At 46.3% G+C, this 24,730-nt stretch overlaps 6 protein-coding genes across 6 annotated transcripts; 3 read left to right on the forward strand and 3 right to left on the reverse strand.

Annotated features, from left to right (window-relative positions):
• Positions 1 to 378: 378 nt before the first annotated feature.
• On the reverse strand, positions 379 to 2,373 carry AGABI2DRAFT_63890 (hypothetical protein; the record flags this gene model as incomplete). The annotated part of the gene is made up of 11 exons (XM_006458618.1): positions 379 to 595; positions 649 to 791; positions 847 to 953; positions 1,001 to 1,175; positions 1,230 to 1,346; positions 1,404 to 1,530; positions 1,580 to 1,676; positions 1,734 to 1,817; positions 1,869 to 2,028; positions 2,083 to 2,211; positions 2,257 to 2,373. Coding segments are annotated over 11 exons (1,473 nt in total), but the record flags the coding sequence as incomplete, so codon positions are not given.
• Positions 2,374 to 3,457: 1,084 nt separating this feature from the next.
• AGABI2DRAFT_115714 (hypothetical protein) lies at positions 3,458 to 4,165 on the reverse strand (the record flags this gene model as incomplete). Its single annotated transcript, XM_006458619.1, has 5 exons — positions 3,458 to 3,539; positions 3,605 to 3,651; positions 3,698 to 3,730; positions 3,785 to 3,856; positions 3,920 to 4,165. 5 exons carry the CDS (start codon positions 4,163 to 4,165, stop codon positions 3,458 to 3,460), a joined length of 480 nt encoding a protein of 159 aa, XP_006458682.1.
• Positions 4,166 to 6,475: 2,310 nt separating this feature from the next.
• Positions 6,476 to 6,799, forward strand: AGABI2DRAFT_190908 (hypothetical protein). Its single transcript, XM_006458620.1, has 2 exons — positions 6,476 to 6,681; positions 6,722 to 6,799. The coding sequence occupies exon 1, from the start codon at positions 6,496 to 6,498 to the stop codon at positions 6,673 to 6,675; it is 180 nt and encodes a 59-aa protein (XP_006458683.1). The 5' UTR covers positions 6,476 to 6,495; the 3' UTR covers positions 6,676 to 6,681; positions 6,722 to 6,799.
• Positions 6,800 to 7,891: 1,092 nt separating this feature from the next.
• On the forward strand, positions 7,892 to 10,820 carry AGABI2DRAFT_176932 (hypothetical protein; the record flags this gene model as incomplete). The annotated part of the gene is made up of 7 exons (XM_006458621.1): positions 7,892 to 8,404; positions 8,452 to 8,598; positions 8,721 to 9,026; positions 9,077 to 9,590; positions 9,648 to 9,931; positions 10,014 to 10,042; positions 10,193 to 10,820. The coding sequence occupies 7 exons, from the start codon at positions 7,892 to 7,894 to the stop codon at positions 10,818 to 10,820; spliced, it is 2,421 nt and encodes an 806-aa protein (XP_006458684.1).
• A 1,625-nt stretch (positions 10,821 to 12,445) lies between these two features.
• On the forward strand, positions 12,446 to 15,374 carry AGABI2DRAFT_176933 (hypothetical protein; the record flags this gene model as incomplete). The annotated part of the gene is made up of 7 exons (XM_006458622.1): positions 12,446 to 12,958; positions 13,006 to 13,152; positions 13,277 to 13,582; positions 13,633 to 14,149; positions 14,207 to 14,487; positions 14,541 to 14,597; positions 14,658 to 15,374. 7 exons carry the CDS (start codon positions 12,446 to 12,448, stop codon positions 15,372 to 15,374), a joined length of 2,538 nt encoding a protein of 845 aa, XP_006458685.1.
• A 238-nt stretch (positions 15,375 to 15,612) lies between these two features.
• On the reverse strand, positions 15,613 to 17,800 carry AGABI2DRAFT_183659 (hypothetical protein). Its single transcript, XM_006458623.1, has 9 exons — positions 17,709 to 17,800; positions 17,532 to 17,657; positions 16,822 to 17,476; positions 16,643 to 16,766; positions 16,443 to 16,586; positions 16,346 to 16,387; positions 16,089 to 16,285; positions 15,845 to 16,030; positions 15,613 to 15,791 (listed from the first exon to the last, which is right to left on the reverse strand). The coding sequence occupies exons 1-9, from the start codon at positions 17,784 to 17,786 to the stop codon at positions 15,664 to 15,666; spliced, it is 1,680 nt and encodes a 559-aa protein (XP_006458686.1). The 5' UTR covers positions 17,787 to 17,800; the 3' UTR covers positions 15,613 to 15,663.
• Between the last annotated feature and the right edge of the window lie 6,930 nt (positions 17,801 to 24,730).

The following is a 24,730-nucleotide window of genomic DNA, read 5'->3' on the forward strand; positions in this document are numbered from 1 at the left end:
TCCCGAGTTGTAATGTTTCTTAGTAGAAAACATATCAAGATCGATGATCAAGAAAAGGTTCGCCGATTATGCTTCTCTTTCTCATGTGGGTGCATCAAGATTTGATAGTCGAGGCGGGGAAGGAAAATTGTAGCGGCTCTCGACCATGATACGATACCCACATGCATGACCCATTTCAGTACGCCAGGCTACTGAACTTGCGGCCACTGAAAGCTGAAAGAGATGTTGCCATACTGGCTGACGATCGTCAATCGATGAGTCATCCCGATATCAAGTTCAAATAGTAAGATAACATTTCTATTATTATCAAGTACGCTAATTGCACCACAAGCCTGTTGATCCCTTCATTTCGCTTTCATGCTACAAGTTCAGCTTAGTCTATACCGTCGATGGTTCTATCTTTTCACAGACCCTCAATGCAGCGGAAGTACTTTTCCGGAACATCAATCTCGCCTCTGTATTTGGTGTAGTCGTAATCTCGAAAGAGGCGCTGACCGGGCGTTCCAGAGAACCATTCTCCAAACGTACATCATAATTGAGCAGGATGTGGACAAAGGCCATTTTGATTACAGTGACGGCGAAAAACCTTCCCGGACTAGAGTCACAGGATGAGTAGACTGAAATCTCATAGATATAGATCGATCGCACCAAGCATGTCGACCACGGCCAAACGTGACTGTGTCCTTGCTCAATCCGACCATTTGGTGTTTTGTTGAATCCAAATATTCGTTACCTTCACGCATTTCAGCAAATCTAAACCCTTTGAATGCCTTTGCGTCTTTGAAGACTTCCTGCAAGTTTGACATGGATATCTCAGTTGGAACACGCAAGGATAGGAAGACTTACTTCTGATTTGTTCATTGCCCCTGATGCGATTCCAACATGGACACCGGGAGGGATGATAGTCCCATCGGAAAGAGTATAACTCTTAAGTGATTGACGGACCATGAGGACTGTAGACGGGTCCGTAAATCTTCACAGTTAATACCGACTCACTTACATTCCGAGACAGTGTTTAGCCGATGAGATTCTTTCAAAAAACTATCGAGTTTGCGCATCTTCTGCAAAGCTGTTTTAGTCCAACCATCCTCACCGACCACGGATGCGATTTCTTCTCGCAGCTCTTCAGTATACTCTGGGTGAATGACGAGATCATACAAAGCCTGAGTAAGAACCTAAATGGGATTCAGGAAGTCTATCAACAAAATTCTACGAACATGAAAACAGACCATGGATGTCGCGTGCATTGAAGCCAAATTAATCATTGCGACCCTCCGAGCCATATCAGGGGCAGTCAAATGAAAGTCTGCTGAAGAAGATTTGATTAACCAAGTAAGGACGTCATTCTATCCGTATAGTCAGTCCCTGACTATTTTTGCCTATTCGCTGTGGAAGGAACATACAGGCTGATTATCTGCCTCACACTCGACGTCTCGATATTGAGCCAGTCTTTCTTCGATAATAGGAGCCATGATATCATAACCATCTTGCAGTATGCCTGGTACTCTTGTCAAAAATTCGCTGGCAAATCTATACAGCGATTGTTATTCCCTGCTCAACAAATAAATGAGACATGTACCGTTTAAGAAATCCGGGGAAGAGACTGATTGTACGCGCTCCTCCGATTATGTTGTCAGACAACTCCTCCCCCAACGCGAGGATACGGCGATCTCGGCCTAGAGTTATCAAGTGTTAACGACAGATACGAAAGCATCCCCCTTCCACAAACTTACAAATTGGGAGTCCTAAGAGATAACGATTGGCAGTACGACATACAACATGCAGAATTGTCGCATAAGCGTGAACGGTAACCCAATCTATTTAAATCGGAGTAAAATCACGACGCGATTCAACTCATAAGGACAAACCTTTGCTCTCCGGAATGTGATCCTCACATGAACGAATGACTTCATCTCTAATCTCATCGAACTTGATACCTAGATTCCGAGTGACCAAATTTCGAATAGTCGTTATGTGGGATGGAACGGTAAACATTTCAAGACCAAATGTATGCTTTGCCTGTGTCGACTGCACTTTTCACATTAGCAAAGTTACAGAGGTAGAGAAGTACAGCTCAGTCACCTCTAAAAGGGGCTCAAGGACGGACAAAACTTCTTCCGGTGCATCACAAAGGTCTTTGACATACTCTTCACCGCTAAGAACTACGAGCCATCTGGAAAGCGTAGCGATCTTGAAAGGCCTTCCTCGAAACTATTGACTGAAAATTATTCCGAGAGAAAGAGAGTGGATGAAAACTTTGCTTGCCTTGGTGTATCCCTCCTCGAGTAAAGGACCAGCCGCCTTTCTGTATTTCAAAGCGGTGATATACGAAGTCAGGATACCAGAGTAACCGACTGTAGGTATTGCATTCAACTAAAGAAATGCTTTCGGCCAGTAGTCTATGACAGAATAGTTGTTATATACTCACAGGCGACGTTATTGTCTTTAGATATCGAAAGGCCGCATAGGTGAATGTGATAAAACCTGCAATGTAGAAGTGCTGCACGGTTAAACCATCGACTCCGTCGAAGAGGTGGAAGACAGTCGTTAACTGCATCGGAATGGCTATAGGAGAAGAAGAGAAACAGCAGAGCCCGCTGTAGTTGGAACGCAAGTGATGAAATTATATATTGCTGAACTTGAGCACACTTCGACAAATATATGGCAACTGTCGGTCTATGTCACAAAATCCTTGGTACACCGGCCCTCACATCGATCGATTCCGGAATGTCATGCCATCATTCCGGTGGCGTCGGCGAGGACGCAAGAATGCAAAAATCGGCTTGTCCAGGACTAAGGTGAGGATAAAAAGAACCCATATGTCTTCACTGGTGACTAATAATTCTTATGGGTGAAGAAATGTAGTTCTCGGATTTAACAACTCACAACTGCACCCGTTTCACTGCGCTTGCCCAATGCAGGAGACAGTCGAAGATCAGGAAGCATTTTTCCATTCACGTCGCATTTAACGGTCTTCTTATAATGGCATCACATAAGGTTATAACTGGGGAGCTTTTATCAGCCGAAGGCCTTCGGTGGGTCAGCACAAGGTCGTATTAAGTGGTAGTGAGCGAAGCCCTTACCTTTACTCATTCCGTCCATGGATGTAACATATCAACATGTCAACAGTGTCAGCCGCGAAACAGTGTTCCTAAAATAAACATGAGTTCATTCATCTGCCAAAACCTTGCTGTAAAAGTAGATATTGTAATGAACCTTCTAGAACCTAGAATTAGGCGCGCTCACTAGTACCAATTAGTCAAGGTCAGAGAATCTCACATAGAAACACCGAGTGAAAAAGAATGGATTAACAGGCCAACTTAGACAGAGAAACCAATAGTGTATAAAGCAAAATTCTGAATCGTAGAATTGAAAGATTTACAAAACAGAAAACATACAATAGTCTCGATTTTCCAAGCGCTCATCCAGGATCACATCTTGTTCCAATGTCAAAATATCAATGGAGAGCAACACGCGTGACGGATGCAGCCCTTTCAGGAATTGCGCCCCTGACGACTCCTACGAGACCTAACAACCCGCTGTCATTTTATTTTAATTCTATCAGCACAACAGAATATCAGGGAAAAGAACGGATCTGACATACCATAATGGCATCACGGAAACATCGGCCAACATGATGGAATGTGGTCCCTGAAGCAAGCAAACAAGTGAAAACGCCCCGCCAGATCAAGCGGACACGTTTTCCAGCATTTTTGTATGAGTTGTGTACCTAGGTGAGAAATGAGCTCCAAGCGTTCGAAATGAGGACACCAGTAACGCGCACCTTCTGCAACCGCGTCTCTCGCCGTCGGCTAATACTAACATCATTATCCAAGCGCGTGATATTTGGTGACAACTGCATAAACGGGTGGTCAAGATTCTATTGAGCAGACATACAGTAAAAAATAGGAAGACTGACGATAGCGCGAGGCGGCGAAGGTGCAAGTGAAGATACCAGGGTGGGAGAGATCTCAGCCACAACCATTTCCTGCACATCACGGAACGTTTGTTCTCTCGCTCCACTGCCAAGGAGTAGTGTAGGAGGAAGGTGAAGAGGATCGTATCGTTGCGCCGAGAATGTTGTAGCAAGAGCTCGAGGCGGTTCGACTCCAGGAAGAGAATATTGTTTTTCAAAGCCAACGCCACAGTTGTGAACTTCGGACATTACAAGAACCAAGTCACGACCAAAGCTGAACAAAAAACCAAAGATTTGCGTGAAAGCAGAAAAGATAAGAGAAAATCAAAGGAATGAGTGTGGATAAGGGATAGAAGGAAGACGACGAAGAGCGCGATGGTTTTGTTTCCAGGGAACCTATTAAGAGGCCGGAAACATGTATGTTTCAAGGCGGATAAACACACGCAAAACCGCGCCCACTTCGGTCACGTACACTCCCATACTCATACCACGAAACCGTCAGGTTTATCTGGTCGATCATATTAAGCCAGGCGTGTAATGCCATTCCTGGCATTACTGTGGGGTCCTTCCAGAGTAAAAACCGGATATTTGAAGATAGCGCGGGACGCCCATCATGAATTTGATATTCTTCGAAAGAGAGCGGGGAAAGAATGAACAATTACTTGTCTTACTCTCCTGCTCGAGCTCATTGAGAGGTACAGCCGCCATCTCGCTGGTCTATTCTTGGCACTCCAGTCTGGTTAATCCTCACGGCTGCCTATCAATGATGCCACAACTCAATCATCTTCTTCCACATGTAGCAAGACAAGGCATATCGTGATTCGTAGAAGCGAGCTCTGAAGGGGGCAACCTCGAGCAGCTGATTTGCCATGTGTTCGAAGAGGCTTCCAGAAAAAGAACAAAGTCGTCAGGCTGGGCTGCTCAACCGTCTCTTAGCGCGAATGCAGTGCAACTTGAAGAAAACAAGGCTGGTAACAGCCATGGATTCAGTGCGTCCATCGCATTCTTTGTCGTCCACGTCCACTCTGAAAGAACATCCGACCATCTTCACTCCCCCGCCCAAGAACTCGGTTGCAACTCCTCCAAACACGCGAGGAATATCCCTTGGTCCTACAGCCGCCACTCTCGGAAGCGCTCTCTCCTTACTTGCAGAGCTTCCATAAGGCCTCCTTCTACAATTCCTCCCACGTCCTGAGTGCTCGTTTCCGCGATGCGCCAGATTCTCCTAGTTGTGGTTCGCAAACTATCCTTCGCCGGTCAACCTCAACAACTCATCTCCTTTTTCGTGACATGGGCCACGATCCAGTCAAGCGCTACACTCTAGTCTGGTCCCCTTGTTGTCTCTTCGCTCAGCTGATAACCTCCAGGAAGGCCAAAGGAATCTCGCGGCGAACTCATTTCAGGGCAGTATAGCCCAGGAAGGTCATAAACGCGTGTACGAGTATATTCCTCGCGAACCAACGAAGGTCAAGCATGGCCTCCTCGGTCGGGCGCTGCAACTAACCTCGCGTCGCGGGTTCCCACACATATCATAACTCCATCTCCTCATACACACGCTCACCGCCGGTAATCGAGTCAGACTGCCATTTTCGCAACAATGGAACCCCGTGACCGCGACAAGCGCCGGACGTAGCGGATATAAGGTGTCCCGATTGCCAACGAGGTAACTTTTCGAACCACTACCATGGATGGAATCGTGCTGATTGAAGCCAGATAGGATGAATCACGGCTGATTTCATGGCACTGGATCTTGGGTGAACTTTTAAATGTCAAGCTCATTCAGCTTTTGAAGAGTTCGTCAGTTTCCGAAGAGACAAAAATCCCAACAAATGTATCTTACCTCGGATGGTTATAACTGGTGCTTGAAATGTACTCCCAAGAATACAATATTTGAGCCATGTTCACTTGGTCGTATCGATGGAGCCCTCTGGAGCCCTCAAGGCATATTTCAAGCTCTGAAAACAATCACGACGAAGGAACGACCTGAGAACAGCTACTGGAAGCGTCGTGTATCCATGGTACTGGAATGGAATATGGCGATATTCAAGTGACCAGCAGCAGTGCCCGGTAATGTGCGCTCGAGACAAGTGTCGGTGAATGATGGAAGGATCATCCGTTGCCCGGCGCCACATTCAGAGACCCCCAAGCTACTAGCAGAAGGGCGCAGTTTGCGTCGAAGATGTGCAGGGACATTGTAGCTCATAAATGGAGGGAATGTATTGACTTTCGAAGAATTGCCACTGAAGAGCGGGAAATGACTCGATGCCGAATTCGGGGACAGGAGCGAAACACAGAGCGGGAACAAGACAAGTTGCTCAACTTCTGCACGGCAGCGACACGTAGTAGAAGTCGTTAGCTATCTTCTGGTCAATGAAAAAGCGATACATATTGGAGTTGGAGCCTAGTTGCGCACCATTCTCCGTCAACACGAATCACTCTGTCCGTCAGCAAGCTTTCCGACTGCTCAAATCTTGGAATATATGCGTCAAAAAAGCCGGTCAGACCACACTTCGCCGGCGCACAACTCCAAAGGGCGAATCCTGAAAAAGTGAGGATGATGAGGAACCATCTTCAGACTGATGAGGAAGCAGAAACGACGCACCGAGACATTCGAACGAGGAAAATGGCACATTCTCTCGGGTTACGCTCTACTCTTTTTTTCTTGGCTTGTATGCGCCCAAGGGTTCCGGTCGTGCTACAGTCGTACGCGTATGGATTTGCAAACTGAGTTCCGCCCATCATTGAGTATGGCCAGGTGACGATGACCAGGAAACGAATCGGTCAGCTTTGAGCATCGTCAAAAGGGGTCCGTGCACGAGTAAACGAAGGCAAGCCCGCGAAAGTCAGGCGGTGGTGAAGGACTGAGTTTGACAAACAGTCACGTCAGGTACGCTCCTAATTTTGTCTCTGATTCCATTATTTCTTTTCCTAATTCTCCTTCCGACCAAATGAAGTCATACCCGGATGGACCTGCCTATGTTCTGGAGCTCATAGCGGATGTTCCGACAGGTTTCGTTTCTTTTTTCTTTTTGAAGGGTTTGGAGCATGGTCTCGTCACACCTTGGGTGTAAGTAGCTCCGGCGCCAGTTTACGCTCAGCCAAACTTAGCATCCTTTACTCAGACCAATTGTCCGCATTTCTCATCTCCCAGAATAGTCCCGGTCAACCACTGCCCTCAACATGCGCCAAACATCGACGGACCATGCGAGGCAATGCCAATTAGAGCTCCAAACCCGACAACCACCGTCTGACCATGAACCGCCATTCCTTCTCTTCGGGTTTCCAACGAACTAGTCTCAGAACGGCAGAACTACGTCTTCTTGCTGTTTACCGTATTCTCGACAGATGAACAGCTTCCCTGGCGTTCCATGCTTCATCCTAGGTTTTCTGATGGGGATAGATAGGAATGTACGCAACTCTTACAAGCATGGAATTATAACCATTATTCCCTCGCCAATAGCGTCTATTGATAAGTTAATTCTAGTGTCGAAGTTTCTCTCAGATTTGTTTCTCATCCGATAAGATTAGATAATACAAATCGCGACGGGAACATATTCATTTCATTCTCTCTCAGTATCCAATATCCAGTATCCTAGACCAACGCAATTAACCCGGCGGTACTTGCTGGTGTGGCCAGCGTGATGCATATACGAGTCAGAACCACATTTCTGGGAATAGACAATCACAGGGTTACTATCGACCCTTATACAAAATCCCAACGCGTGGTGACTCGACGCGTGTGTGGCGTTTCGTTTGTCCCGACGTCCTACTTATCCAAATACCAATCCTCTGCAAGCAGTCGAACTTCAGATTTAAAAGGCTCAAGGTGTGTAACCCAATGCTTCGGAGACCAGATGACTTCATCATCCTCAACATTTGCAGACCTTCAAATAAAAAATTCTCATATACGGAATTCTTCCTAACGAGCAAGACAGAAAGACCGGGTGACACAAATTTACGAGGATCAACAGGCTCATGAAGGCCCAACTCAAACGTACAACATTTCTCGATACTTACCTCGCCTTGCCGCAGTCTTCATCCCAGTTGTCGGCTCAGTCATCCCCGCGTCAGCCATCACCTCCACTTCAATCTCGTGAATCTCAGCCATCTCTACGTCGGCCTCCTGGAGCTCAATGCTCTCTGCCTCATTATCCTCAATCCCAGCACGTCAATCATGAATCTCTCCCGTTCACTCGGCACATCTTGAACCAGCTTGCAGTGGAAGGGAAGTATCGAGAAGGAGTCTGGGTCGGTATTCCAAAAAAACGCAGGTCATCAATGCAAGAAACAGATACTTACAAGGTTGCCTTGATAGAAATTTTGGAGAGAATCGCACTCCTCACCAAGGAATACTACCGGGGTATCGTATCTGTCCCTGGAAGATGGATCGATCCAAACTCTACGTCTCTTCAATCGTGGACTCGTACCACTTGCCCGGACTTGACACCAGATATCATATTCGCTCACGATGAGACTTCCGGAGACGAGGTGCGGTCAATCTCTTCATTATACTCGTAAGCTCACATGTAACGCAGATATTCTGGTCCCGGACTGTTTCTGTCTTGGAATTCAAAAAGCCACCTGCGTTAGAGGAGCTTGACATTTATGTGACCTACATTTTCGCCGAGCAAGTAGACCGGTTGTTCGTGAATACTCTCACATTGAAAGGTTGTGAGCTGCAGGTATATCGGTTCGACCGCAGCGGTCTTGTTTGCATGCAGGATACGATTAACATCCATAAGGTGAGGTTCGAGTCTACTAAACGTGACCCTCACTGTCTGATCATTTGTGTATAACCTCTTAGTCACCGGAAGATTTTATACGAGTGATCGCGAGTTTTTCGTACCTTTCCCCGGCCGACCTCGGGTGGGATTCAACCTGCAAAGTCTGGGACAGTGCAACTAAATCTCCTCGACCCTCGTACAAGTTGTCTCAAGACACTTTCCGAGGACGTGGTGTCTACGATATCCCGTGGGTTTTCGAGGTAGCGGACGAAAGCTTTGTCGCGATAGGGCCAGTCAACGGCAAAAGATCGCTTTCGATTTTGGGGAGGGCCTCCTTCGTTGCGCATGCTGTGACGCTCGAAGATTGGGAAAATAGAAACAAGAAGGTTGTTCTTCTCGTTGACTCAAATTTGACGAACGGCTGATTTCCATTCAGGCTAGGATCTACATATTCAAGCAGTGCTGGCAACGACTTCCAAGACTGGAATCCGACCCGAAGTCCATAGAATTGAGAAATGCCGACAAGAAAACTCCGGATCAAAGTGACAGGGACGAGCTCGTCCGCCAAATAGGAGACGTTGATGCGAAACCCTTTGAAGAGACCGTTTTGGAGAGAGCAGGGTGGATGGATCGCCTCAGGAAGTCGTGGACAGTGGAAATGAATGGGAAGCCCGTGACAACTTTCGATACTATACGCAAGAATCATGCCACAGAAGCATCAATGGGACGAGAAGATTCGCCAGAGAGACTGTGTACAAATGACATGGAATTTACTAGTTCTTCTTCAGCTACTACTCCAGATACCCTGGATACAGTGCAGAACGATCTCGCTCATTCTGTTTTGGTCTCGAGGACGCTAGTCCGTCTGGTTTTTGACCGACCGGGATGGCCGATTGAACGGTTCACGTCTAAGCGCGAACTTTTACTGGCAGTGAGGATGATTGTTGAAGGTACGGTATTTCACGATATCTAACCTGTCCCGGCGTCTGACTCTGCGTTTCGGATAGAACTTGGATCGCTGTACAAGAAAGGTATCATTCATAGAGATGTGAGCCCGGGTAATTTGATAATCTCGGATTCCGGGGGCCATATAATCGACTTTGACCATAGCAAGATTACTTTCGAAATTGGTAAGGTAGCAGTTCAACGGAAAGAGAGTGAGGACGTTTTGGAAGTTGCTTCTGCAATACTTGAAAATAAGGATGCAGCAGAAAATTATGTTAGACAGTTGAAGCATTTGTGGAAAGTCAAAGATCGACTTGCAACTCCCACTGATTTTCGGTGGCCAATGGTAGGGAAGAGTAAATCAGATTAGTCGTGCTGCTCGCTGACAGCTTTGATGCAGAAAACTGAACCTATGTATCTATTTGAAGATCGTGATAAAAGAGATATACCCCTCATAGTACGTCTAGGCATTATTACTATCCTTCTTTTTCCTTGGCTTACCGGAAAACATCCAGGGAACCTATGCGTATCTGAGTCCTCACCTTAGAAGAGCAGCTTTCCATCATTGCACTCATGACCTTGATTCGCTTTTTTGGTCCATGAACAGTTTACCGCTAACATTGGAGGGACCTGGGGGAAAGAAACGACAAAATCCGCCTCGCGACATTATCAAATCTTACTATGACGGCGGTCCTCATCAGAAGTTTCTTATGGCATACGATTTCCTCGTTCATGGCAATGAATTCAAAGCTATGACGGCAAGCTATTCAAATTATTTCAAGGACCTGATTCCTTTGATGGAGAAGTGGTATCGATTCCCCAATATTGCTTGCGGCTTCAAAGGCTTTGAATACCATCAGCACCACGAGATTCTCATTAAGATCATCGATGAAGCTATCGAAAGTCTAGGCCCTGAAGCTGAGAAAGGCTATGAAGATGACGCGGAGGAGGAAAAACAGCGACGCAAACAAGAAAAGGATGACATGGGGAAAGCGATATCGAAACAGATGACAGTAACCACTCTACTCAAGGAAACGAAAGCCGGATCAATGCTAGTCACTGGTGCGACACCTCCTACTGATTCTGTGTCTGCTGTCTGCAATCAACCACCTGTAATGGCATCACCTGGACCATCGACCCCTCTCGTGAATCGTATCCCTGCTGCCCGAAGCCCCGAGACTGACCGCGTTGTGAAAATGTTTCGAGCTAATCCACCTGAACCAGAATCGACCTAACCTGGAATTTGTCCTCGGAATTATGTGCCAACTCGGCCCCTCAATTGTATTCCGGTAGCCATGAATGAAATTAAACTTTTCAATCTTGTAGCCGGTACCCAAACTAATGATGCCTGAAAATAATTGTCTGCATTTTGTCCCGGTCTGATACCAGGATAGTGTCATGAGTCATGGCTCTTGCTTGAATGTGAGTTATTAAGTTCGATTTATGTTTATGATCCAATCCGAGGGGTAGTAACTCGAATGTTACCGGTTTTTAAAAATCTGACTCTTGACGCAGTACTTGACCAGAACAAATATCTGAAAGAGGAGTCGGCTGATCCCGTGAGGGCCTTTCGACGTTCAAACTGCGATCCTTCCATGGTTAATGAGTATCGTCGCGTGAGTTCAGGCTGTCAGTCATCTGCTCCTGCCAATAGTACCCTCCTTCCCCATGCTCTTGATACATGTTATATAACTATTCATCGCACTCGGCTGTGCCGTCTTATGGAATGATTCTCGATTTCAATCCGAGAGAAATGAGATTGACAGAAGATTGACAGCTACAGTAGCCTATGTTAAACATATGGTCGATACACGACTTCAGATCATGATTTGCGATACACAATAGCAACAAAAGGGTTGGATCAATTGAAATTGCGCGTGTGTAGGCGATGGTACCGTGAAGCTGTTGATGGCTCTACTCTTTTGGTTTATGGAGGTACAGAGAGGTCGGGTATGTCGCAGAAAAAGTAATCAGATAAGAATCTAGGGCCCTTATCAGAAATCGCCGGTCTATTCTTGGCATTCCAGTCTGGTCGCTGCCTCTCAATGATGCCGCAACGGTATCATCTTCTCCCACATGTAGCAAGACAAGAAGCATCGTAATTCGTAGAAGCGAGCTTTGAAGGAGGCAACCTCGAGCAGCTGATTGGCCATGCGACTTTAAAGGACGAATCCTGGAAAAGTGAGAATGATGAGGAAGCAGGAACAACGCACCGACACATTGAACGATGAAAACGGCACGTTTTCTCCGATTCTGCGCTACTATTTTCTTGGATATATGCGTCCAAGGGTTCCGGTTGTGTTACAAGTCGTACGCGTGTGGATTTGCAAAGCGAGTTCCAACCATCATTACCAACTGCAGGTTTTTCGTTCGATAAGATTGGATAATGCAAACCGCGACGGCACGAAGGGCACGCTCATTTCAATTCCAGTATCCGATATCCATTATAAAGTATCCTGCACCAACGCGGCAGTACTTGCTGGCGTGGCCAGGGTGATGCAGATCTGGATCAAAACCACACTTTTGGGAATAGACAATCACAGGGTTACTATCGACCCTTATATAAAATCCCAACGCGTGGCTGACGCGTGGTGACTCGACGCGTGTGTGGCGTTTCATTTGTCCCGACGTCCTACTCATCCAAATACCAATCCTCCGGAAACATTCAAACACGAGACTGAATTCATATTTAAGAAAGCTCAAGGTGTGTAACACGATGCTTCGGGGACCAGCTGAGTCTTGGCTTCATCACGCCCAAGGTTTGCAGGCCCGGAAATAAAAAAGACCTATACACGGTATTCTTCCCAACGAGCAAGACAGAAAGACCGGGTGGCACAATTTTACGTGGACCTATAGGCTCATGAAGGCCCTACTCGACCGTACAACATTCCTCGATACCTACCTTGCTTTGCCGCAGTCTTCATCCCCGTTGTCGGCTCAGTCATCTCCACATCAATTTTCACCTCCACTTCAACCTCGTGAATCTCAGTCATCCCTACACCAGCCTCCTGGAATCCAATGCTCTCTTCCTCATCATCCTCAATCCCAGCACGTCAAACATGAATCTCTCCCGTTCACTTGGCACATTTTGGACCAGCTTGCAATGGAAGGGAAGTATCGAGAAGGAGTCTGGGTCGGTCTTCCAAAGGAACGCAGGTCATCAATGCAAGAAACAGATACTTACAAGGTTGCCTTGATGGAAATTTTGGAGAGAATCACACTCCTCACCAAGGAATACTACCGGGGTATCGCAACTGTCCCTGGAAGATGGATCGATCCAAAATCTACGTCTCTTCAATCATGGACCCGTACCACTTGCCCGGACCTGAAACCAGATATCATATTCGCTCACGAGGAGACTTCCGAGGATGAGGTGCGGCCAATCTCTTCATTATACTCGTAAGCTCACATGTAACACAGATGTTCTGGTCCCGGACTGTTTCTGTCTTGGAATTCAAAAAGCCACCTGCGTTAGAGGAGCTTGACATTTATGTGACCTACATCTTCGCTGAGCAAGTAGACCGGTTGTTCGTGAATACTCTCACCTTGAAAGGTTGTGAGCTGCAGGTATATCGATTCGACCGCAGCGGCCTCGTTTGCATGCAGGATAAGATTAACATCCATAAGGTGAGGTTCGATTCTACTAAACGTGACCTTTCAGTGTCTGATCATTTGTGTATAACTCTTTTAGTCACCGGAAGATTTTATACGAGTGATCGCGAGTTTTTCGTACCTTTCCCCGGCCGACCTCGGGTGGGATTCAACCTGCAAAGTCTGGGACAGTGCAACTAAATCTCCTCGACCCTCGTACAAGTTGTCTCAAGACACTTTCCGAGGACGTGGTGTCTACGATATCCCGTGGGTTTTCGAGGTAGCGGACGAAAGCTTTGTCGCGATAGGGCCAGTCAACGGCAAAAGATCGCTTTCGATTTTGGGGAGGGCCTCCTTCGTTGCGCATGCTGTGACGCTCGAAGATTGGGAAAATAGAAACAAGAAGGTTGTTCTTCTCGTTGACTCGAATTTGACGAACGGCTGATTTCCATTCAGGCCAAGGTCTACATATTCAAACAGTGCTGGCAACGACTTCCAAGGGTGCAATCTGACCCAAAGATCATAGAATTGAGAAATGCTGACAAGCAAACTCCGGATCAAAGTGACAGGGACGAGCTCGCTCAGCAGATTGGTTTGGACATTGATAAGAAACCATTTGAGGAGACCGTCGTGGAGAGAGCAGGGTGGACGGATTGCCTGAGGAAGTCGTGGACAGTGGAAATGAATGGGAAACCAATAACTACTTCCGATGCTATCCGCAAGAATCATGCAACAGGAGCCTCACTCGGACAAGAAGATATGCTGGAGAGACTAGGCGTAGAAGAGATGGGATTCGCAGGTTCTTCTTCAGCTACTACTCCGGCTGTCCTGGATACACTGCAGAACGATCTCGCTCATTCTGCCTTGGTCACGAGGTCACTAGTCCGTTTGGTTTTTGACCGACCGGGATGGCCGATTGAACGGTTCACGTCTAAGCGCGAACTTCTATTAGCGGTGAAAATGATTGTTGAAGGTACTGTATCTCACAATGACTAACTTACCCCATATGTTGACTCCGCGTTTCTGACAGAGCTTGGATTGCTGTACAAGAGGGGCGTCATTCATAGGGATGTGAGCCCTGCTAACTTGCTAATATCGCATTCTGGCGGCCACATAATCGACTTTGACCATAGCAAGATTGCTTTTGAAAAGGGTGTAGAAGTTGAACCACCAACGGGTCAAAATGTTGAAGAAATTGCCACCAAGCTGCTCAACAACGACGACAAGGCAGACCTTTATGTCAGGGCGTTGGAGAGGTTATGGAAAATCCGTGGTCGACCTGCAACTCCCGAGGATTTCGTCTGGCCAACGGTACGTGAAATGCTATTGGTTAGTCATACTAATCGCTTACAGTTACAACACAGAGACTGGAAGCTACGTATCTGTTTGGAAATCATATAAAGCAAGATGGATTCGTCACGGTATGTTTCAACACCATGATCATTCGTTGCTATTTGCTCTAACTGACCCCAATCATCCAGGGAACGTATCACTTTCTGAGTCCTCATCTTTCAGAAAGACCATTCCATGATTGCACTCATGACCTTGATTCACTTTTCTGGAGCGTGAACAGTATACCACTAAGGTTTGAGGGACCTGGAGGGAAGGAGCGACAAGATAAACCTGAAGAGATCCTCAATATGTACTATACTGACGGTCCTGGTGGAAAAGGCTCGCTGACCACCAACTTTCTCCGTGCTGGAGGAGCATTGCAACAAATGATGTCAGAGTACTCAGACTATTTCAAGGACCTAATCCCTTTCATGGAAAAATGGTATCGATTCGTCTATATTGCATGCAGCTACGATGGTTATGAATACCATCAACCACACGAGATTCTCCTGGAGATCATAGACGAAGCTATTAATGGACTAGGACTTGAAGCCGAAAACGGTTTTGAGAACGACGCGAAGGGAGAAGAAGCAAGACGTAAAAGGGAAAAGGCCGGCATGGCAGAAGCGATCTTGAAGCAGATGACATTCGCTGCTCCACTCAAGGATAGGAAACTTGGAACAGTGTCAGTCAACAAAGCGTCAACTCCCACTGCTTCGGTAGCCGTCCGCAATTTAGCACCTGTCGTGGCATGTCCTATGCTCTCGACGCCTCTCGTAAATCGTATACCAACTGCCTTAAGTCCAGAAACTGACCGGGTGGTGAAGATGTCGAGGGCTAATCCATCTGAACCAGAATTGACCTAGTTGGAATTTGTCCTCTGTTACTTACCAATGCCCGTCTCACTCGCTATAAATCAGCCGAAGTCTGAGTAACCCGTTCACTACATAGTAATAAGAGCCTATATATAACACCTCGAATTTCAGAATTCGCCAATCTCAAGAGTCCATAATGTCATGGGAGGATATGACAAGGAAGAAGGGGACAAGACATCCCTATTCCTACATGTAAGTCGGATAAACGTAGTGAAGTATACTTAGCAATAAAATTCTATTCCAAATCGCATATAATGTTTATTTCAAAACTTAAATCCCTCTAAGCGTGTTCCATAGCCGCATCCCAGAACCCCTTCTCCAGCAACGTACATCTCTCCCATACTGATCTCCATTCGTCAAGTCTAGCAGGTGTTGGTGGATCATTCAATGCCCGACCTTCAATCACATCTGTCGAACAGAGCTTGAGTTTGCATAGAAATTTCGCCTTCTTCGGGACTCACCTAGTCCCAGTTTTACCGCTTGCTGGTAACGTGGGCCTGAATAATCATCCATCCATTTCTTGTATGGATTATTCTCTAACAAAACCCATGATCCTTCTTTGGATGCTTCTTTCTTCAACCATAATCCAACTTCTCCATACCCTAACAAACAAGCGAGGAGTGCCATTAACAACTTCGTACCATCACCTACATGCACGCAACCTTAGTCCGACCAGGCCCTTTGAAGTTATTATGTGCCACATACCTCGAAGTCCTGTATCGATCATATATCCACCATAGGCTGTTGTAGCTGTCGATTCTGGGGTCGATTCCAGTTCTTCTTGAGTGATACCAAATGTTTGGCAGAACGTCTCATGAGTATTGATTTCATGAAGAATATCGAGCACTTTTTGAGTTGCGGAGCCGATCTCAGCATAAGTCGATGATTTAGCTGCCAAGAGGCTATTTTTCCAGAATGTTATGGGAGTTTCTACGAAAAGGTTGAGAAAGAAAATTATTTACCCATAAGCGCGTGAATAATATTTCAAGTAATGATAATCTTGACTATGACCAATTTGTGAGTAAATCTGGAATATGAAAAGAAGTACACATGACATACATGATGAAGTGATTGAACGCCGAACGAGGTAGAGTACCTTTGCCAAGCAATCTGACGAAATCATGTTCCACGTAAGCTTTCCAGGATGACGCTGTATTGTTGATGAGGTAGCGAGTGAATGGATAAGGGTTGCGTGTAGTAGGGCTATTCAAAACCGACAAACTTAGCTTCAAGCTGATGATACATATTAAGATAAATGCCTCGGGATCAAAGTCTTGCTCGTAGAGTGGAGATGATTCAGTGGCCCATGACCTTTTCCGATCGGTTTAGCCATTTCAATAGCCAAATGTGTATAAGCAGTGGCACTTTCCACAGCACCGATTACTGAGGTCGAACATTATCAAGACGGCAAGGAAGAGTGGGGAGAGAAGGAACGTACGCGAATTACCATGAGCCAATGAACAAGCGATAGCGGCACTAAGAGTACACCCCGTCCCATGTGTACTTGCTGATTCTACTCTCGGTCTCACAAATAACGTCGTCTCCCCCCCTCTTTCTTGTAATACATCCACCACTAAACCGGGGTAAACTGCAGCATCGATTCTTTCCATACTTATCAATAATATCTCCATATTATCCCCCAATAACCCTTGTCGTATTACACGAATCTGCGGATTCTTTTCTTCCAAAGATCTGATCTCTTCAACGCTAGCATTGATATGACCGCCTTTGATCAGAACAGCGCCGGAAGCAAACACGAGAATCATTCGACTTGCAGCAGAGATCATGTCTTCCACCGTGTTAATGAAAGTAGGAAACCCATTCTGGGAAAGAAGAAGTTCTGCTTCGGATTTATTTGGAGTGATCAGAGTAGTTAGAGGAAATAAATCATGCGCGAGAACTTCGAGAGCGTCTGGATGCAAGAGTGTATGCCCAGACGTCGAAACACATACTGGATCACAGATGATGGGTGGTTTCCTTTTAGAGGTATAATGGTTGTTTAGGCTACGAACGACTGCCCGCGTATTTTCGGCGTCGAATAGCATGCCCGTTTTGATAGCTTTGACGTCTATGTCCGATAGTACCATTTCAACCTGTCCGATATGTATCAGCTTACGGGATGACACAAAGAAAATGGAAGGACTAAGCCTGTTTTTCAATGAACGAAGGAGGAACTGGGTGAATATCCTCAACGCCAGTAGTGTTCTGGGCTGTGAGCGCTGTGAAGGCTCCTGCACCGTAACATCCGTATGCACAGAAGGTCTTGAGATCGACCTAGATAGAGAAACTCAGCTGGAGAATCTAGGTCACATAATAAGATCTTACTTGTACTCCTGCACCTCCACTACAATCGGAGCCGGCAATGGTAAGGACAGGCGGCGCTTGTGCTGATGGTGTAATCATGGTAATGATAGAAGAACGTTCAACTATTGATTTCATGTCATCTGATCTTATCTAATCGAAGGCTACAGTACACTTATGCTTACACATGTCATTATATTAAAATTAGGGAGTTTTTCCTCTGAACGTTCGTCGTGTCTTTCAATAAGGATGTTGCAGCGGACTCAAATATTGATAATGTATTGGGTACTGGCCAGCGGCTGCTACTAGCCCTGTTACGTGCGGGTGCGATATATCGTGGATGTGAGCATAAACCTCCCCAGATACAATCGCGATAACTAAACGGTGATAGCATGGCTGAGAGGCTGGGGAATGTTCACTTTTTGACTCTCACATCGTCTCACTCATACTCATGCCATGATCATAGTCGTCAAACAACGTCGACTCGAGTAAAAGAGTAACTCGAATAAATATGAACTCCTTGACATGCTCTGAATGGGTTAGCGTGATGGATCTGCCGACTCCAGTAACTTCATCCGAACTTACTTTGAATCGACATTCATTGTGCTAAACCTTCGAGTCAATACCGGAGCGCTATAAATTCAGACGATTACTTCAAATTATTATTGGTTTAGGCGATATAGTGAGTGGACTACTACTATTCATGTATATCGAGATGAGGACCCTCAGGACCGGTACATAACTTCAAAGACAAATTCCAGGTCAAGTCGATTCTGGACTGGCTGCATCGACCCTCGACATCTTCACAATACGGCCAGTGTCCGGGCTTTGGTAAGTGACGACACGAATCGCGGGAGGGGTCGACGGCCTAGGGTGTGCCACGACAGGTGGTGGATTCAAGTTGGTACCGGAGGCCGGAATTGTAGGATTTGTCGTTTCATGGGCTGGCATTGTATTGGAATCTCTTTCCTTGAATAAACCAGCTATTGTCATCTGGTTCGATATCGCTTTCTCCATGTCATCCTTTTCTTGTTTGCGTCGCTGTTTTTCCTCCTCCACGTCATCTTCGTAACCTTTCTCAGCTTCAGGGCCTAGTCTTTCGATAGCTTCGTCGATGATTTCGACGAGAATCTCGTGGGGCTGATGGTATTCATATCCTTTGTAGTCGCAAGCAAGATTGACGAATCGATACCATTTCTCCATAAACGGAATAAGGTCCTTGAAATAATCAGAATAGCTTGCCACCATAGCTCTCCATCGCTGTCCACTGGTGAAGAACGTTGATGCCATACGAAGCTTCTTATCAGGACCGCCGTCATAGTAAGTTTCGATAATGTCACGAGGCGGATTTTGCCGTTTCCTTCCCCCAGGTCCGTCCAATGTCAGCGGTAAAATGTTCATAAACCAGAAAAGGGAATCAAGGTCATGAATGCAATGATGAAAAGTTGCGTCTTCAAGGTGATGACTCAGGTAACGATAGGTTCCCTGGACGTTCTGTGATAAGCCAAGACAAAAAGAATAATCACGACGTCTAGACGCACTGTGAGGAATCCTTTTCCTTTTCCACGACGTCCAAATGAATACACAGGTTCAGTTTTCTACATCAAACTATAAGTAAGAAATACAAATAATTTGAGTCATTCTTTCGTACCATTGGCCACCGGAAATCAGCGGGAGTTGCAGGTCGATCTTTGACGTTCCACAAGGTCTTCAAATGTCCAATATATCCTTCTGCTTCGGCAGTATCTCCAAAGATCGCATAAGCAACTTCCAAAACGTCCTGACCCTCCTGCCGTTCAACTACTGCGTTGCTCATTTCGAAAGCCATCTTGCTATGGTCAAAGTCGATTATGTGGCCCCCGGAATCTGAGATTATCAAATTACCCGGGCTCACATCTCTGTGAATGACGCCTTTCTTGTACAACAATCCAAGTTCTGTCCGAAATGCAGAGTCAACAGGCAGGGGTCAGATTAAATATCGTGAAATACAGTACCTTCAACAATCATTCTCACTGCCAATAAAAGTTCGCGCTTAGACATGAACCGTTCGAGCGGCCAACCTGGTCGGTCAAAAACCAGGCGGACTAGTGTCCTCGTGACTAAGGTAGGATGATCGGGAGCATTTTGCATCGTCTTCGGGGTACTTGGAGTATCAAGCGCAGAAGAATTTGCAATTCCCGTAGAACCTGTAGCATCTGTGCCTGATCTTTTCCCCTTATTTCCCCATACTGGTGAGGCTTTCAGCGGTATAGCTTCCAGGGCATGACCTTTGCGGATAGTCTTGAAAGTCGTTATTGGCTTCCCATTCATTTCTACCATGCACGACTTCCTCAGGCGATCCATCCACCCTGCTCTCTCCATAACGATCTCCTCAAATGGTTTCTTATCGACGTCCTCGATTTGCTGAACGAGCTCGTCCCTGTCACCTTGGTCAGGAGTGTTCTTGTCAGTGTTTTGCAAATGTACGGTCTTTGGTTTAGTTCCCAGCCCAGGAAGCCGCTGCCAGCATTGTTTGAGAATGTAGACCTTGGCCTGAGGGTAAATCAGCGGTTTGTCAAATTCTACAGGAAAAGGAAGAACCGTCGCGTTTTTATTTTCCCAATCTGCAAGCGTGACGGCACGGACAACGAAGGTGGCCCTTCCCCAAATCGAAAGCGATCTTTTGGGGTTGACTGCCCCTATCGTGACAAAACTTTCGTCAGCTACCTCGAGAATCCACGGGATATCATAGACACCACGTCCTCGGAAAGTGTCTTGGGACAACTCGTATGAGGGTCGAGGAGATTTCGTTGCACTATCCCAGACTTTGCAGGTTGGATCCCACCCGAGGTCGGCTGGAGAAAGGTATGAAAAACTCGCGATCACTTGTATAAAATCTTCCGGCGACTAAAAGGGTTTTATAAAGAGGGTCAGATACTGAGGACGACTGTCAGCAGAATCAAACCTGGTGAATGTTGATTTTCTTTTTCAAACACACAAAGCCACTGCGATCAAATCGGTATACCTGCAACTCGCAGCTACTCAACGCGAGAGCGTTCACGAATAACCTGTCCACTTGTTCCGCCAATATGTGGCTCGCATAAGTGCTCACTTGAGCGTCGAGGACCTCCAATAAAGGCTGCATTTTGACCTCCAACACGGAAAAAGTTCGGGACCAGAATATCTAGCAACAGGTTGAGATTTTTTTCGTATAGTGGAAGAATGAATTTAACCTCATTACCAACAGTCTTCTCGTGACTCGGAGAGTCATAAGCAAATACAATGTCTGGTCTCAGGTCTGCGACTCTACTTCAAGACCACTTTTGAAGCGATATATTGCTGGAATCCATCCACTTCCCGGGAATCCGAGCACGTTCAATCGTTTTGTAGTATTCTTCGGTGAGGGATGCAATTCTCGTCAAGATGCGCAATAAGGGCTGATACGTGTCTATCTCCTTCATTTTTGAGCGCTGATTTTTGGGAAGACCGACCCAAGTTTTTTCTTGATATATTTTTTCTTTGGTAAGCTGCTCCAAAACGTACTGGGGGAGGGGAAGGCGGGTATCATCGTCATGCTGTGATTGAGGTGACTGGTTTCTAGGCGTTAGAAGTTGAGCTGAATGAGGCGGAGAAGACGGAGGTCGAGGAGAGTGAGATGCAGTGGACGGGAGTGATTCAATAACGGAGGACCCGACTGGAGACTGAGCGGCAGTAGACGGCGGTGGAGACGGTGCCATAGTGGAATAGAAGGCAGAATGGTCTGTTGAGAGCGGGACTGGTGGCTGAAGCGGGGCGACTCCAGGTGAATGCCGAGCTACCGATGACTGGGGTAGCGACTCCGGATAGGCAAGATATGAACTAAGAAACGTTTTACGATCGAGATGTGCCCTCATAGGGGGCTGTTGATCCTTCCAGAAAGTTTTGACGTCGCCGCCGTCTTGGAAGGCGTCAAGCTTTTCGCGTATAGGACTGTCGCCCTTGGATGTTAGGGCGACTGTGACTGTGATGTCACAGGTCACACCTGAACTTAAGAACAATAGAGGAGAGTGACAAAAGTTATATTAGGCGTGAACCTAAGAGAACTCGACGGAGTTTTCTACAAGTTTCTACCTACTTTATATACCTAGACTACGGTGCACAGACCAGCTACCCTAGGTAATTATTTTTATACTGACATGAGAAAAGAAGCTATGTATGAGAAATAAAACTAATTATACATCTGACATAAGAATGGAAGCGTTTGACATGAGAAGAGAAGAGTGGAGTAAGAAGAAAGTAAACAGGAACAACTTTGATCATAAAAACGTCAACAGTACCAAACAAACCATAAAAGTGTCCACAAGTACAAACTACTCCCAAACAGGTAGTCCGTTCACACAAACCAACGCCTCCCGAAGTAATTCCCCAACATCGCATCGCAGGGGCATAGCACAAAGAATCCGGCTATTGCCCATTGCCGTGGTCCCCAGTATCCCCATCTCTGTATTACCCACGCTTTCTGTTCCCCATAGTCCCACATTGCTAAGCATACTCTCCCACACCGTCTGCACCGATGATCCGATAGGTTCCAACCTACCGGTCTTTCCTCTCTTCCTATAGCCGCCGCCCTTCTCCTCCATTGTACTTGCTCCGCATGATTCGTAGGTAAGAAAGATAAGATTAGATCAACGAGTTCAATTGGTAGATCTGTAGCTTGCGCCATTTTAGCAGTATGCCGATAGTTTAGCCTCCGTCGAACTGTAGCAGCAGAGGGAAATTATTATGTAATAAAAAGTGTAACAGATGTGACAGCGTGACGCCGTGACATTCTGGCAAAGTTCTAACAGTACCCCCTCCTTAAAGTCGGCTCCTCCGGAGACGACCCTTCAAGATCTCCACGTTCGCCAATTACGTTCCAATTTCTTAAGATATTCGGCATCAAACTGTTTGTCATCCCATCCGAATAAGGCTTTGGCTGTGAACCGATTAGGTAGTTCCCGTTCTTGGAAACCTGTGTCACGTAAGACGTGCTGTATCCTATTGAGTTCCCCATAGAGTTGGTGGAATTCAGTAATCAATTCTTTGGCGTTAGCCAAGTTCTCTTCGGGTTCCCACGAGTCTGCTTCTGCCGTATATCCTTTCCATCGAACTAAGTACCGCTTCTTTCCGCGGAGCCACTTGGCGTTCAGGATCTTCTCTACTTCCCACTCCTGTTCCCCTTCTATTTCTACGGCTGGTGCCGGCTTGCTTCCTTGGCCTTCCACTTGTTCTCGGTACATTACTATTCGGCTGACGTTGACCACCGGGTGGATCCGAATAGATCGGGGAAAATCTAGTTCCACTGCATTGGGGGAAATAATCTTCTTGACGGTGTACGGCCCGATGAACTTCTCCGTAAGTTTCCGAGTTGGTCGTCCCTGAATTTGAAGGTCCCGAGTAGCCAATAGAACTTTGTCTCCTTCTTTGTACTTCACCGCTTCTCCCCTGCCTCTATCCGCATACCTCCGCATATCGTCTTGTGCCTTTTTCAGAGCCGCTTGAGTTTCCTCGTGTTGAAGTTTCATGCGGTCTGCAAAGTCTGCTGCTGCCGGATGATTGCCTTGTCGTCGTAGATCGAAACCAGTTCTCGGGTGTCTTCCCACGTTGATCATAAATGGAGTTTCCTTTGTTGACGATTGTTCCTTATTGTTATAGGAAAACTCCGCCGTTGCTAGCCAATCAGGCCAATCAGTTTGTCTATGGTCAACAAATGATCGGAGATATTGTTCCAATTCTTGATTGGTTCGTTCGGTTTGGCCATCGGTTTGTGGGTGGAACGCCGTAGATAACCTAGTATCAATTCCCAGCATTTTATTCAACTCCTTTGTAAAGTCTGCAGCAAACTGCGGTCCCCTATCTGAGATCACCGTTTCTGGTAATCCATGCAACTTCCATACATGATCCCTGAACAGCTTGGCTAGTCCTAGCGCCGATGTTGTCTCCGTAGTTGGAATAAAATGAGCCATTTTACTGAATCGATCGCACACCACTAAGACTGAATCCATTCCCTGAGATTCTGGTAACTTTACTATGAAGTCGACAGATACGTCGGCCCATGGTTTTGTAGGGATAGGGTTTGGCATTAGTTTACCTGCCGGTGGTGTCGGTCGATTTTTATTCCGTTGACATTGATCGCATCCTTCCACGTATTTCTGGACTTGTTTAGTGACGCCGGGCCACCAGTAATTGCGCGTTACCATTTCCACTGTTTTCCATTGTCCTCCATGTCCGGCAATGGGGGTGTCATGATGTAGTCGAATGATTTTGGTTCTCAACGTCTCATCCTTCGGCACATAGACTTTTCCTTCCTTCAGTACTAATCCTTCCTCTAACTTCCACTCGTCTCCCCTTAACGACTTCACTTTTGCTCGCTTCATCTCTTCCACCGCTTTCACTACGTCATCTTCTTTTGCTTCTGATTTTCTGATTTCCTCTAGTATCTTTTCTTCCTCGGCATTGATTAACATATGACCTTCTTCCATTGCTCGAATTGCAAAGTACTCTGGTTTTAACAGGGTTTGATCTTTGTTATCCTCTTTTGTCCCCTGTTCGAAATCAGGTCTTCTGCTCAATGCGTCTGCCTTTCCCATTGTTTTTCCTGGACGGAATTTTAGTTCGAAATTGAATCTGGATAGGTATAGAGCCCATCTAGCTTGTCGTCGATTTAGTTTCTGGGCTTTTGTGAAGTATTCCAGATTACGATGATCCGTCCAAATTTCAAACTTATGTTTCGCCCCTTCCAGGAAGTGTCTCCACTCTTCTAAACACCGCATAATCCCCAGCATTTCCCTATCGTGGATGTCGTAGTTTCGTTCTGTCTCCGTCATTGATTTGGAGATGTATGCTACCGGCCTCCACTTTCCGTCCTCACATTTCATTGCCAATTCTCCGCCCGTTGCATAAGCCGATGCGTCAGATTCCACCTTCAGTTCTTTATCCAGTTCTGGTGCTACCAGAATTGGATGTGACGTGAACTTTGCTTTTAATGTTCCAAAGGCTTCCTCTTCTTCATTTCCCCAGTTCCATTTTCTGTCCTTTTGACTAATGCG

The sequence above is a fragment of the Agaricus bisporus genome, assembly GCF_000300575.1.
Source record: "Agaricus bisporus var. bisporus H97 unplaced genomic scaffold AGABI2scaffold_2, whole genome shotgun sequence".
Taxonomy (NCBI): Eukaryota; Fungi; Basidiomycota; class Agaricomycetes; order Agaricales; family Agaricaceae; genus Agaricus; species Agaricus bisporus.